Here is a 15,684-nt window from a genome sequence, read left to right on the forward strand (position 1 = left end):
AATGTACTATATAGATAGATCTAAACCGTTTAGAAAGACTAAACAACTATTTGTCGCTTTCCAAAAACCTCATACAGGCAATCCGATATCAAAACAAGGTTTAGCAAGATGGATTGTAAGATGCATCCAAACATACTATATTAAAGCAAAAAGACAGCTTTTAGTTACTCCTAAAACACATTCTACAAGGAAAAAAAAGGTGCTACAATGGCTTTCTTAGGAAATATACCAATGACTGAAATATGTAAAGCTGCCACTTGGTCAACACCACATACATTCACTAAACACTACTGTGTTGACGTATTATCATGACAACAAGCCACAATAGGCCAAGCTGTACTAAGAACATTATTTTAAACAACTTCAACTCCTACAGGCTAACCACCGCTCATTTATGGGAGGACTAACTGCTTTGTAGTCTATGCACAGCATGTGTATCTGAAGCTACACATGCCATCGAACGGAAAATGTCACTTACCCAGTGTACATCTGTTTGTGGCATGTTGCGCTGCGGTTTTACATGCACCCTCCCTCCTCCCCGGAAACCTGTAGTTGTTTAAGTTACAAACATTTGTACATATGTGTATACATTTACATTAGCATGGACATCTCTTACTTTTTACCTATATACTCTATCACGCCTTCCTTTACCCTCTGCGGGAAAACAATTTAACAATGGAGTTGATGCCCATGCGCAATGGAACCGAAGAGGAGGAGTCACTCAATCCTGCGACTCAAACACTTCTTTGAAGAAAAACAACTTGTAACACTCCGAGCCTAACACTAAATGGCAGGATAATACACAGCATGTGAATCTGCAGTGGAACATTCCACGAACAGATATACACTTGTAAAGTGACATTTTCCATACCCATCCTGCAACTCCACGAGTGTTACCTGGGGTTATAGGTCTACCAGGAGCATTTTTAAATTACATTGCTTCCTTTTGGCCTTATCAGCATCCCTCTGGTGATAATGAAAGTGATTACGGTGGTCATGGTATTTCTTCAGAGATAGGGCATAATGGTCTTCCACCTAGCTGGATGACTGGCTGTTGAAGGTGTGCTTGCCACAGTAAGTTGTAGACCACCTTCAGAAGATGACAAACCTCATCACATTGTTAAGGTTCATGATCAACAAATAGAGCTCACATCTGACTCCCTTTGCAGAGGTTGCCATTTATTGGGGCTCTCCCATTCACAGTGCAACTTGAGGCCTTCCCTCTGCTGCAACAAGCCTAGGATAGTCTGTCTGTGATCCTGATGTTTCTCCCTTGGCAGTGAATATCTGTGAGTGATCTGTGGCTTCTCAGCCTCTTAGCCTCTTGCAGGCGAGAGACTCATGTTTTTATAAGTCAACAATGTCTTTATTTTGTCTGTCTCCAACCTGGAATTGCCTCTTCTTAAATATTGGCATGTATGCTATTTGTAATTACAGTGAGTGAGGTAAGTTTCTACCCAACACTTATCATTTACTTTGGGAAGTGGGGTTTGGACTACATCACTGTTCCATGAAATAGCCAGAGTAAGCTGCCTTTTGCATAGCGTATGAGGGACAGTGCACAAAAGTATATGATTTCAAGGACTGTAATTTATTTGTAAGAAGTATTTGGGAAAGAGGATTTGCCACCTGACATTGTCACAAGCTGTGGAGTACAGTTCATAATGTGGAAGATGGGTGACTTCCTGGAAAGGTTTGGCATAACACGGAGGTGCATTACATTTTAGAACAAGAAGGCCAGCTGGTTGAGGAGAAATTAAGGATAGTCTGTATTTTTTTTGTTTAAGAGACCAGTATGTCTTCGTGCAAACTAAGAGATACTAGGGGTATGAAGATCAGTGACGGTGATAGAGAGGTCATCTACAAGTCATCAGGAACTAGACTGAGCCATGGATAGTTGGGAAAGGATAGATATGTGAAATCTCTCCAAAGGAGGGTTTAAGTATACGCAGGTACAAGAGGTGTCCTGTATGTGAAAAAGTTGGCTTAAGGAGAGAATGTGATCAAGGGTAAGGCACTTGGAAGCCAGTGCAGTGAGTGTAGAAAGTGCAAAAGGTTAAGTGGTGTTAGAAGGCAGTACTTGAAGTATGAGTTAGGGAGTGCATGTAAATGAAGTGTGTGGTGTAAGAGAGGTACAGTGTGGTGCTCTGATGTGTGAATGTGTGCGTGTTGAGAGATTTTCGAGTGACTGCACTCTTGGATGCATGTTTGGTAAATGTAAAGATGTGCGATACCAGGGTAATGTTAAATGTATTTATTCAGCATTTATGCACTCAACCAATGGTTTAAATCAGAATCAGCAACTTCCTCCTTGTTTTCAACTATTACATTCCAAATGCTGAGACTCAGAATACATTCATTCACTACACTCTGCAACTAACATAGAACATAATACATATTCTCCCTATAATGTTAAAACAAAAAAATAAATCTCGCCCCTTTAATGTCAACAAAATGACATGCAAATTAAATAGAGTAATCAATAACAACTACTCATCGACATGTAACTACTAAAGCCTACTCTCACTACGCTATACATATACCCGAATTCAAGACACCACATAAACCTGAAACTGGATTGGCTGTACATTTGTTTACTTGGCGCCATTCCACTTGAATCCTCTTGAACTCTTGCATCATTTGACACACTGGCTCTCTCCACAGACAGTTTTTCCTTGTTCTAGCACTTACCATCTTCCAGTCTCAGCACTTTTCATCACATACATTATCCTATTAGGACTAGAGAAATGAGATCCATCCTTGACACAAGGCAATGGGACTCTAACCAAATCACCCGCAGAAACATTCTTTTTTTTTAAACTTGCTTTTGTACCCTTCTTTAGTACATTGATGTTTCACACCCACATCACATGTTGTAAAGACACATGTTTATTCATCACCCAACGTTTATTCAACTTGCTACCAGGAGATCTCCAATCCAACACGCAAAGGAGAAAGTTTAGTTTTAGATTTGGGAGTGGTGCAAATGGCCCGCAACAACTTCCTCATTTCAAACATCCAATCACGACCATTTACCAAACGCAGTTGAATGTTCTCTTTGACAACCTTGTTAAATCTTTCAGCAAAACCATTGCTTCTGGGATAGTACAACAATGTTTTGACATGTGATGCCCAAATTTTCCAAAAACATCTCTAACTCTTTGACGCAAATTGTGAACCATTATCACTTTCTATTTCATCTGGATTTCCCTCCATCAAAAATAATGTCTTCAAAATCTGTATAACCTTGGATATAGTCATATCTCCACAAAACATTTCAGGCCACCGCAAATTGTAGCACATCAGTGTAGTACCATAATTGCTGTTACTTCCATGAGTACAAATAGGTCTAATACTATCTGTGGTAAGCTGTGACCAAGCTTTATCTGACATAGGTACAGATTCCACCTCAATGGCCACCGTGACTGTCTCACAAACTGTTCCACTAATCTATTAAGACCAGGTCACAAAAACAAATCTCAGATCCTCCGTTTCATAGCTCTCATTCTAATGTGTCCTTCATGAGCTAACTCAACTACTTAAATTTGCAAGGATTTGGGAACCACCAGCACATCCATACACCTCAAACAGTTGTTGAAGTACAGTTCCCCTAACAGATGCTTAAAAGTATCCACTTCAGCATTAACCACTTTACCTGCAAGCCACCCTTTACTTACAAAGTAACACCTCATCCTCAGCAAGAGCATCAAACCATTTCTATTCAGTAATGGCACCACAAGTGGCAACTCCAATTTCATTAATTGCCACCATACACCAAAGGTCTCACAGATGTTGCTCTCAATTTCAAATCATTGAATTGTTCCCAATCTCCAACACCAATTATAGTAAAAGGAGATCCAGAGTCAGCCGTCATGTTCACCATATTCTCACCCACACCAGTCATGGAGTATGGTCTATGAAAAGTGGTTACATCAATTTTGTACACTGAATTGTCATCCACTAGCACCCCCCCCCCTATAGAAAGGGTCACAATATCAAAAGTAGGCAGGGGTTGTTATTCCCACTACTTCCTGATTCCCAAAAAAGAACAAGGGTCTTTGCCCCATTCTGGATTTGCGGGACGTCAATCTTTTCCTCAAAAAGGAGAAATTCAAGATGCTTTCTCTTGCTGAGGTCTTGTCTTTCCTAGAGCAAGGAGACTGGATGATAACGTTGGACTTGCAGGATGCGTATTTTCACATCCCCATCCTTACCGCCCACTGGCACTACTTGCGGTTCAAGGGGGGCATGAACACTTTCAGTTTACTGTTCCCCCCTTTCGGTCTCACCAGTGCCCCTCGGGTGTTCACTAAGGTGATTGAAGTAGTAGGAGCTCATCTGCGCAGGTTGGGAGTTTGTCTTCCCCTACCTCGACAACTGGCTATTGAAGTCTCTTACGCCCCAGGCTCTCATCACCCACCTTCAGACCACGGCGGACCTCCTGCATTCGCTGGGGTTCACTATGAACGTGCCGAAGTCACACCTGACTCCCTCTCAGAAGCTCCCTTTTATCTGAGCCATTCTGAACACAGTGCTGTTTCGGGCTTATCCTCCCGAGCAGCGAGTCCAGGATATTCAGGTTATGATACCGATGTTTCGGCCTCTATCCTGGATTTTGGTGAGACAGACTATGAGGCTGTGGGGACTCCTGGCCTCCTGCATCCTGTTAGTCAAGCATGCCAGATGGCATATGAGGGCTGTACAGTGGGACTTGAAGTTCCAGGGGGTGCAGCATTAGGGGAATCTTACCGACATGGTTCAGATCTCGGAGGGAACTGCAAAAGACCTGAAGTGGTGGTTAGTGAACTGCGATTGGGTCAGAGGTAGACTCCTCTCCCTTCCCCAGCCAGATCTCACAGTAGTGACAGATGCATCACTTCTGGGATGGGGGTGGCCAACCGTGAGAAGTGGAGATCCGAGGTCTCTGCTCTCTGCTGAAATCAGGACTCTATATAAACGTAATGACCCTCCGGGCGATCCGACTGGCATTGAATGCATTTCTTCCTGTCGTATATGGGAAGATCGTGCAGGTGTTCATGGACAACACCACCGCAGTGTGGTACTGCAACAAGCAGGACGATGTGGGTCGTGGATCCTTTGTCAAGATTCTCTTTGTCTCTGGACGTGGCTGGAACCAGAGAGCATAACCCTGGTGGTTCAAAACCTGCAGGTTCTCTAAACGCCAGGGTAGACAATGTCAGCCATCGGTGCCTAGCGGATCATGAATGGTATCTCCACCCAGAGGTGGCACAAGGACTCTTTCAGCAGTGGGGAGAGCATTGGTTACATATGTTCGCCTCCGCAGAGAATGTGCAATGTCAACAGTATTGCGTGTTGACGTTTCCAGGGTGGCAGTCGCAAGTGGAGTTCAGGCCTTTAGTACACCTTTCTGCCCATAACACTTCTGCCCAGAGTTCTCAAGAAGATCAAGAACGACCGGGCCCAAGTTATCCTTGTGGCTTTGGATTGGGCACTAAGAATTTGGCTTCCTGAGCTTCTGAAAATGAGCATCGATCCTCCGATCAGGGTACCCCTTTGGGAGGATCTTCTGTCACAGTAGCAGAGGAGGGTTCTCCACCTGAACCTGTCAACTCAGCGCCTTCATGCATGGAGATTGAGTGGCGGCAGTTGATGGCTTTTGACTTCCTCCTAAACTCTGTAAAGTTATTTTGGCAGCCCGCGTCCCTCCACTAAAACAGTATATGGCTGCCGTTGGAAATGCTCTGTATATTAATGTACAGAAAGGTCTATTGATCCTTTTTGTGCTTCTCTTTCTGATTTCCTTCTCTTTATACTATCCCTTGCCCAGCAGGGTTCTGATTTGGGTACTCTCAAGGGCTATCTTTCTACCTTATAGGCATTCCTTTGGCTGCCTGATCAGCCTTCACTTCTCAAATCTCCCATTGTACATAGATTCCTCAAAGGGCTTGTACATATGTTTCCCCCTACACCCTTTGTTATGCCCCAGTGATACTTAAATCTGGTCCTCATATTTCTTATGTGTGCTCCCTTTGAGCCCTTACACAACTGCCCACCATCAAGACAACCTTCTTAGTGGCAATAACAATTGCCAGGAGAGTGAGTGAGATGCAGGCTCTTTCATCCAAGCCACCATATCTTACCATGTTTTCAGACAAGGTGGTTCTCAGAATTTATGCCTCTTTCCTCCCCAAGGTGGTGACCCCATTTTCACCTGGGTCAGAATATCACCCTGCCCACCTTCTTTGCTCCACCACATCCCTTTAAAGTAGCGGAGCCTCTTCATAGGCTGGACCCAAAAAGAGTATTGTCGTTCTACCTTGACCGCACAAAAGAGTTCCAAGTGGATGACCAACTCTTGGTGGGGTAGGTGGGAGCAAAGAAGGGTTGGACAGTGCAGAAACAAACCATTTCACACTGGGCCGTTTTCTGTATCAAGACCAAGAAGCAGCCTCCTGTGGGCTCGAGAGCTCATTCTACCAGGGGTAAAGCTGCTACTACTGCGCTAGCTCGGGCGTACCAGTCCTGGATATCTGTCAGGCAGCAATGTGGGCATCCTTGCACACATTTGCAAAACATTACTGCCTGGACACTCAGGTACAGAGAGACGGAGACTTTGCCCATTCCGTCCTACAGGACTTTTTAGTTTAAGTAGAGGTATCCGCAGCCCACTGCCAGGAGGTTATGGCTTTGGTATCTATTCAAAAGTAAGGAATCTACAGCTAGAAGTCTCTGTCAGATGAACAAGTTACTTACCTTCTGTAAGGCATTATCTGGTAGAGACTATCTAGCTGCAGATTCCTTACACCCACCTTGCCTCCCCACTTTGCGGATATGTCTAGTAGGTTTAGGGTTTATTCCTTTTAGGGCCCTAGTTTTGCACAGATGAACTGTTGGTTATATCCACGACTCTGCGTTTCTGGCGTGGAAGTTTGTGGGTAGAAGAACTGACGTACGCTCGCCAGGGTGGTGCCTTTATAGGCGACTGTGACATCACAAACTGCTCCAACTAATCTGACGACTCCAAGCAGAGCTGAACGGCGCACGCAGATCCTAACGACGCCACCCGACGGCACACGCAGGGTACTGCTCAGTAAAACAATTCTGGATTCGAAGCTAACGCCAGTTAATTAAAAGGTAAGGAATCTGCAGCTAGATAGTCTCTGCCAGATAATGCTTTACCGAAGGTAAGTAACTTGTTCATCGCTTATAACAACGGTTCGTGCACACGTTGTGATTCCAAACAGCTGAAATGCATGAATTGCACTCTTTTGATCCCCATCTTCCTTTATTGGATGACGGTATCCAGGGAAAAATGGTGCAACAGCAGCGGAGAGCAACTGCAGAAATAAGTCTGCCGCAGTAGCCAATCACTATCCAGCAGCGAGCCGCACGCTGGCAGTCTAGCTGATCACATAAGCTCGTCGCCAATGTAAGGATGCTAGACACCAGGGTAGTGCTGAAGGTCTTTATTGAGCATCTGTGAATACAACCAGCGGCTGTAGTCAGAATCAGCAACTGCCTCCCACTGTTTAAAACATTACATCCCAAATTCTCAGACTCAAAACACATTACATCACAAGACTCTGCAATATAACCTAGACCCCAGAAGTAAGGACTGGGTATGTGTTTCTGCTTGGCTTGATTTGTGCAGAGTAAGATGTTCAACGCCTATGAAATGTCACTGAGTTATTAAGGTGAGTGATCACATCTGAGTTGTGGAATTATAGACCTTAAATGCAAAGTGATGAGCTGGCTGGCCTGTGCTGGCTCGGTGCTTCATTTTTGTATTCATGAGTTAAGAAGTCTCATTTTGAGTGGAGTCCCTTCCTCTTTTATGTTATTGGCATTTGTAAGATGGGTTATGTTATTGGCATTTGTAAGTTTCACTATCACCCACGAGGATATCTTGGTGCACAGTAGGTGTGTTTCCCTAGCCCATAGGTTGGTTAATTGAAAAGCCAGGTCTTTAGCTTCTTGTGTAATTTAAGAAGAGAGGAGGGGGCTCTGATGTGGAGTGGAAGGTCAGTCCATGCTTTAGGAGTGACGTACTCCTGATCTGCTTCTGTGTAAGTGTGGGAGTAGGAGTCCTGCCAAGTGGAGGTGTCTAAGTGGTTGGTTTTTCAAATAGGTGGGGCCTAACTTGTGTAGTGCTTTCAGTGTGTGCTATGAGTTTGAAATGAGTGTGTTTCAGTATCAGGAGCCAGTGGAGCTCCCTTAGGTGTGGTGTCATGTGACTTATGTGTGGGAGCTTGAGGATGAGTCTGCCTGCCAAGTTCTGGATGGTTTGTAGTCTTGTACTGAGTTGCTCTAGCAGAAAAGAATGTTACCATAGTGCAGCTTTATGGTGACTAAGACATGAGTGGCATTTTTTTCTAGTGTTGCTTGGGAGCCATTTGAGGAACTTCCTCAGCAGGATGCAGTGAGAGTTATGACTTGTGCGGTCACGCTCTCAGTTACTATTCTGAGGTTCCTGACATGGGTTTTGAGTGTGGGTCTGTGTTCGTCTGGCCACTAGTTTGAGTCCCTTGGTGAGATGGTCTGCTAAAGATCACTACTTCTGGTCAGTGTTGAGCTTGAGGCTGTCTGCTTTCACCCATTTAGCTACTTTGCTTATGCAGAGGGTTGAACTTGTTTCTTGTGTTGGTGGTCTTGTCCGAGAGGGAGTATAATTTACATATTATGGACATAAAAGAAGATATTGATGTGTATGCGGATGACTTTGTTTTGAGGGAACATGTAGCCATTGAAGAGGGTTGAGCTGAGCAATGAACCTTGAGGCACTCCAAAGATGAGTTTGCAGATTTCTGAAGAGTAAGGTGCAAGGCTGACAGCTTGTGTTCTGTTTGTTAAAAAGGAGCAGATCCAGCGGAGAGAGGGTCCTTGGATGCTGTTTCTGTACTATGGTTGGGTCTGAATACGTCGTGGAGCTAGTGGTTGCTTAGGTGGTCGATGAGATGTTGGATAATTAATTTCTCTAAGACCTTTGCCAGATGTGGTAGAAGGGAGTGGATCCGTAAATGGATAGTGTGGCTGGGACAGTGGACTGTAACTGAGTCAGTGGAGGTGTTAAGGATGGGTGTTAGTGCTTTGCTGATCAGGAGTCCTTTGGTGGAGGCTTGGTGGGGGTAAGGCTCAGATGGGGCGCCCAAATGGATGGTCTTCATGATAGCAGTCGTTTTGACGGTGGTGAGGGTGGGCCATGAGTTCAGGGTTCGTTCTTGGGCTGTGTTTGGTAGTTGAGTCTTGTTGAGGGTCAAAGTTATTGTGTATGGAGGTTGTTTTGTTACAGAAGAATTCATAGAGCTTGTTGCAAAGGTCTTCCAAGGGGGTGATATTGCTGTAGGTGGAAGGAGGCACAGTGAAATCTTTGATAGCAAAGATTTCCTTTTTGCTGTTAGTGTTGGTGTCAGTACAATCACCAAGAAGGCATATTTGAAGATGTTCTTATGTGTTATGTTCGTTTCTTCCTCTGTGATGAGAGTTAATGTTGTTGGCTGGTGCTGCAAAATTTGTGTCGAGATGTATAGATTGCACATATGGCTCACAGTTTACATGTTCATCATGGACTATGATCTTTGGCTAAAACTCACAATTAATTCCGCCTTACCCAGCGTACCCAATCCATGGAAGTAATTTTCAGATGCTAGACTATTTGTTGTGCAAACCAAGCTGGGGAGTAACAAGACCCCGTGATAGCAATGTAAAAATAAGAAAGCTGTTTACACAGCAAGGCTTGCTTGTAATTACTAGACTAGACTAGAATTGAGCTTGAAAGATCAAACCCAGAAGGATGCCGTCAGAGGTGTTTAACTTCTGGTGAAAGTGCTCTATCCCTGCTGAGTTCATGGATGGAGGCACTTTGATGTTTTGTTTCTCAGCTGCTGGGTGATCGCCTGGACCTGCCAGGTTGTGTTCTGTAGAATTGTTTGGTAGCCGACCAATTTATCTGTTTATTTCCGTTTCACAGGAGCAGATGGTGATGAACCTGGATAGCCGGGTGCTGATCTTCCCACTCTACATATGCTGCAACTTCTTATACACTTCCCCCGAGCGCAGACCTGAGGGCGAAGGTCTGCCAGAGACCGTGGACAGCTGAGGAAGACGTCTGAAGGCATTTCTTGGTGCGTGTCAGTCTCTCAGAGGAGAAGCAGGACAATAAGAAAAAAATAAACTGAAAACCTTGTGGCCTTATTAAGCCGCATGACTGTTATTTCCTCGCACTATATCCAAATAGGAGAGACTGAAGTAAAGTCACTGTGAACCCAAAACATTGCCTGTTTTTTCCTTATCAGTGCAACCTAATAATCACCAGCGCCTCCAGAGCGCATGCCGAGGACATCTTACAAGACATTTTGGGATCAATTATTTGTATCTTTTCTACAGGCCCTCGGTTCCTAATCCCAGTGCAGGAGATATTTTGCAACCTGAAGGACAGTCTTGCTGGACTTGATGAGTCTTCCAGTCTGAAAGCTTGCACTTTATGATCTTGTGAACATGTTACATAAATACGTATAACTGCATGAAGGTAATGAAGTACCCTTCCTGATATATTTTACAACCTCATGAGGTGATGTGGAGGTCACATTCTTTGTTTATCCTACCATTATATATAGAAACAAATTGTCCAAGCCCACTGTAGAAATTGGGTGGGGTCCATTTTTATGCAGTGTGCTGTGTTATAAGGAATGGGAGGCGTGGCGACCCTAGCACTGTGATTGATTTCTGAGTTGCGCATCTCATTTATAGTCGACAAACTGACTTCTTGTGAGGTTGATTGTTACAGGTTTCTAAGGAAGTTAAAGCTTTATCTCTCCAACTCTAAATCCCCTTGTGTCACTCAGTAACTTCCTTGAACATCCTACTTTATTTCTAAACCTTCCCATAAACTACAACCCTTTGAGTCACCGACCAAGGCATCACTGTTTGGACCATTTTCCCAGAAGCTTAAGCAATTTCTAGCATGCTGGCCCAGTTTCTGTTTATCATTTTTCTGTTTATATCATTAATCCATGCGTGATCGGCAGGTCCTTTTGCACTAATCAACCACATAGAAAGCAAGGTGTCACGCCTTGAATAGTGTCTGCGGAAATATTGAAAAAAACTTTGCTTCATTTAAAGGATCTGAGAGGCAGGTTTAACATTTCTGTTTTAAATAGTTCTGAAGGTGAATGGACTAGTACAAGAAAAAGAGATAAGATGATTTCAGTGCGTGCGAATTTTTTGTTCATTGATCTAACTGACTACAGACTCATATGCCCAGTGTTATGCACGTAGATTAAATAAGGTCCCAAACGTTTTGGTACAGTGCTTCCGTCAACATTTTCTTTTCTGCCACTGAAATATTTCTGAACATGCAAACCATTGATTTCCCAGTAAAACTGTCCACTATATTAAACTTTAGAAACAGCCATGAAATCAAGCACCTAGTGCAGTGGGAAATGCATAAAGAATGCTTCACTATACCATTTCTATAGGCATTTATCTCAAGATAGTGGCCCAAGAAGTTGTGTATCCTGAATGGAAGGGTGATATAAAGTGGTGCTAGCAAGATGGTTTTCCCTGTTGTGGGAAGTGCCTTATTCCTTCGTCGTTTTTCGGATGGCAGAGCGCCACTAGACACCACGATCAGTGTAGAAAAATTACACTTTGAAAAAAGCCAAACCAGCCTCTGTAGCCAGATGGAGTCCTGTATCTGAAACCCATAGGGCATCAGCAGCAGCTCTTGGTGGTCAGGCTCCATTCTTCAGCTTCCACAAAAGCCAAAGCAGTTGGTATTGATAGATTATGAAGCACCGTCAAATGGGTGCTGCATTTTACCAAAATCACTGTGGTTCATTTCAGTTTCTGCTGTCATTTTTTACGGAGTAGCGGAAACACACTTTTTCCTGCAACTTGGCAGTTCAGTTACTCGATTAAAACAGGAGAGACATGGTTAATATTTAAAAACCCTAACTTTCCAAAAACATTTTTTAGTGAGAAATGTTTCCAGAGATAACACTTAGTTCATGCAGTAGTTTACCGAGTCCTGCTTCCACACAGTCCACCAACTACATCACTGGATAGTTAATTATTCTTAAAACAGGATATTTCTGTTCTCTTAAGGTTAAAGGTGCCATTGCCATTTTTAGTGCAAAATTACCACTTTTGCAATTCAAAATGTAGTAGCAAAAAAGCTTGCCACGAGATAAATGATAGTAGCAGAATGGATGCTTTTACCGGCAGGTAAGAGTAGCCATAAAGAGTGAGGGAAAAATACAGACCTAACATTTTCATGAAAAGGTGCATTTACTTTGATGACCCTTTGTGCAAATTTACTTTAAATGTTTCTGGTGCATTTTTCTAGAAACTGTTCACAGCTGCGTACGTGGTTAGTTAGGCTTGTGGTTCAAATAAAGATGGTAAAGTTAAGTTGAAATATACAGGAAAACGTGGATATTGTTTTTGTTTTAGTCTTTCATTTCCATTCTGTTGCATGAACTTTTTATAAGACCTATAGGAGAAATACTTGCATCAGTGCAGTATGTGTTTTGATAAATCCTTTCTCTTTTAAACTGGTGCCACAAATGAATGGTCATGGTAGTCTCAAATCATCTTCTAATAGGTGATTTTAGTTGGCTGGAGAGAAAGACTGGTTGGATGGAAACTTTAGGGGCAGTCTCAGTAGACAAGCCCTGCCCTAGACCTATCCTACGTACCTTTGAGAGTAATTGACCATTTGTGGAATCTCCGGATTTCCCAAAACAGGCTGCTGTAATTCTAGTGGTGTGAATCCCAGAGGCTGACAACCATAGAGATACAACTCACAAGTGTTTCCTCTGTCCAAAACTGTCCTACAGTGGAATGCCGTTCCTGAAGTCTCTCAAAGGCCTGTTTCTTCCTGATATTGTGGTATCTAGTCTCTGAATGATCTTTGCTTTCGAAAGACAAGGACTGTGGAGAATGGAAAACCTGCACTATTTTCTGTGATGTTTTTTTAAATAAACATGACGCAGCGTGCGGTCATCTTTTCTTGTTGAGTTCTCAATACGTCAAGGTGTTGTCGTTCAGGGCGTGCAACATGTATTTCAGAGATGCATAGAACAACAGCTTTTTCTCCACTTTACCCCCCGCCCCCGAATGAAACACGTCTTCCTTGCTGCCTCTTTTAGAGATAGTGACAAATTACGGATCAGTGTTCCGCTTGTTTTTTAATAGACCTTTGAATAACAAAACGTTCTCTTTTTAAACATACTGCACATTTTTAGTCTTTATCTTTCGATGGGATGTTTTATTCTCCTCTTGCAAACGTGCTGGATCTTGTGCCTCTCCAAGTGCCTTCCTATGATTTACAGAGCAAGAAACCTCCCTTCGCTCCACCTCTGGTTCCCCCTCTTCCTTTAGACAGAGTGGTACGTGGTACCTGCTTGAGGCAAAGAATATATGAAACAGCCCCTTCGCAGTGCATTAGGTCAATATTCAATGAGTGACAGACTTCCAGGTCATTCGTGTTCCTGAAAAAGGATTTGTCTCAGTGCAGGCGATTGCAAAGATGGATGCAGAGCAATAAACTTCTGTGTGGATTAGCTTTTAGCTCGAGCTAGCATTGCAATTTAGAAGTCTACATCCATCCATAGAACTGATGTGTCTCACTCCCCCACCCTAACGTCAGCAGCTCTCCCTCATACAGCAGAAGCTGTTCAAAATTGATAGCTTCCATCGTTCATTTTGCAAATCGCAATTTGAATTTAGTACATTGCCATTGGGAGTTAATTTTTGCAAAGCTTGCTACTTTTGAACATGCAAAGTCTGTTCTTACATCTGGTCTTTATCTGGCTCTGAGGCCCAATTTCTCGAAGGTATGAGCTCTTGATGGCTGATTTTGCTGAATGCAGAAAGTCTTGCCTATGCTGTATGAGGAGAGTTACCTAGTTTCAGCAGTTAAATAAGGGTATTTATAAAAATAAAGTGGCTTGACCTTGTTCATGTACAGTGAGTGCTTGATGCAAAATGTAGACTTGTAAGGCTACATTACAACTTTTGGTGAACAGTCAACAACAAAAAACTTAACATTCCGTCCTCCTGGATTTTATCGATTTTTCCATTGAACACCAGATTTTTTTTAACATGACGGTAGCGTTATTTTTTTTATTATATTTTTTATTACAAGAAGTCCAGCACCTTTGTAGAACTGTCACACACCTGCTGAAGAGCACTTAGCATTTTTCTAATGCAAAGTTTTCAGTGGGTCTTAAGGGCATTGTTGTGACAATTGCTCCTTCGATCCCGGTTTGATTGCTTGGGATATTGCACTGAATCATTCTGGAGATCATGTATCCTGGGAGTAATATCCGGGATTGGATCCCAGACGGGAGCAGAATATTACCCATGGTAACAATGCATTAAGAGTTGTTTACAGAGCTTTGTAATTTTAGGTTTACTTCCCAAAGATTCCTGTATCTGAATGATCTGTTTAAAAGCATTCACCATGAGCAAAGTTTATTTTATATGTTAATTTGAAAAACTGTGTACAGGGCCACCTTATTTGTTTTCCTGCTCAAATATTATGGATGATGAATAAATACAGTGCATACAGGTGTTACAAGATGAGATGTGTGTTTTTTCTTTTTCTGAGACCATGAAGCTTGTTGGAAAATTAAGACGCTTTTTAAATTATTGAATTCTTTGAAACTGCATACTTTGTAAGTAGGTGCTGGAGGAAATCGTAATGCATATGTAAACAAACATTGGCAAAACCAGAAGGGCTGGGTCCAATGTGCTAGTAACACGTAAAGTGTTGGCCCAGTAGAGAAAGGCTCGAGGGAGCCTGTAGGATCATGCAGTGAAGGCTCTAGTTGTCTCATGCACTTTAATGCAGACACTGAAGCGAAGGCGGAAAGATACTTCCAAAGAACGAATAGCATTAGTTGAAAAAGGAATACTCCACTTAGCAGAGCCAAAGTACGATTGACAATGTCTCAAGCCAATGGTTGAAAGAGGCTTGTCTGTAAAAGCTAGTGGTTGAAAGGGGCGGACCCAAAACCCACTCTATGTACAGTGTTAGTAAAGATCTGTGTGGCACCTGCACTGTCAAAAAACAGACTTAAAAGCATGAAGACTCTAAACTTCCAATAGCTCTTTAGGCCTGCCTTATTCTACTCCCTGTCAACATTATTTAAGTGCATGGAAGCAAGTGAATGAGTTAAGTTAAATTTGAAGTATTATCTCTTTACATAGATCATATGAATGAATACGAAGATAATGTAGTGAAACAGTATCCTGGGTAACAGTGCTTGTGTCAGTTCCTGGACTCTGAGTTATAGCTATGGCAAACATTGACAGGATTTTCTGGGATATAGTGTGGAGGTGCTTGAGCTAAGAACTCAACAATCACACAGTGGCACAATAAAATTATTGTCTAACTCTGTGCCTTCCTTCAAATAGAAAAGTATTTCATAAACTACTATACTAACACACCAAAACTAAATGCTACACAAATAATAATGAGGAGGTACAAATTAGTGAACCTGGTAACAGGTTTAATTGTGCCTTGACCAGCTATCCTATTCCTCCCGGAGTTCCCCTTTTGTTTGGGCTAGGCGGTTTTTCCCATGTGTGACTTTCTATGGTGGAATGAATAAAGGCTCAAGTGCACATTAAGACCTTCTTGTATGCTCAGTGCCCTGTTTGTCACAGTTCTAAAATAGCCTCTAAATTCTCGCAATG

General features: G+C 42.8%; 1 protein-coding gene across 1 annotated transcript in view; it reads left to right on the forward strand.

The window, feature by feature from the left end:
- Positions 1 to 14,565, forward strand: part of GMCL1 (germ cell-less 1, spermatogenesis associated) — a 556,440-nt gene extending 541,875 nt beyond the window's left edge. The window contains exon 14 of the mRNA XM_069214203.1: positions 9,950 to 14,565. Within this exon, the coding sequence (XP_069070304.1) occupies positions 9,950 to 10,078 (129 nt within the window). The 3' untranslated portion in view covers positions 10,079 to 14,565. The remainder of the gene's footprint in view (positions 1 to 9,949) is intronic.
- Positions 14,566 to 15,684: the final 1,119 nt, after the last annotated feature.

Source organism: Pleurodeles waltl, chromosome 11, assembly GCF_031143425.1.
Source record: "Pleurodeles waltl isolate 20211129_DDA chromosome 11, aPleWal1.hap1.20221129, whole genome shotgun sequence".
In the NCBI taxonomy this organism is placed as follows: domain Eukaryota; kingdom Metazoa; phylum Chordata; class Amphibia; order Caudata; family Salamandridae; genus Pleurodeles; species Pleurodeles waltl.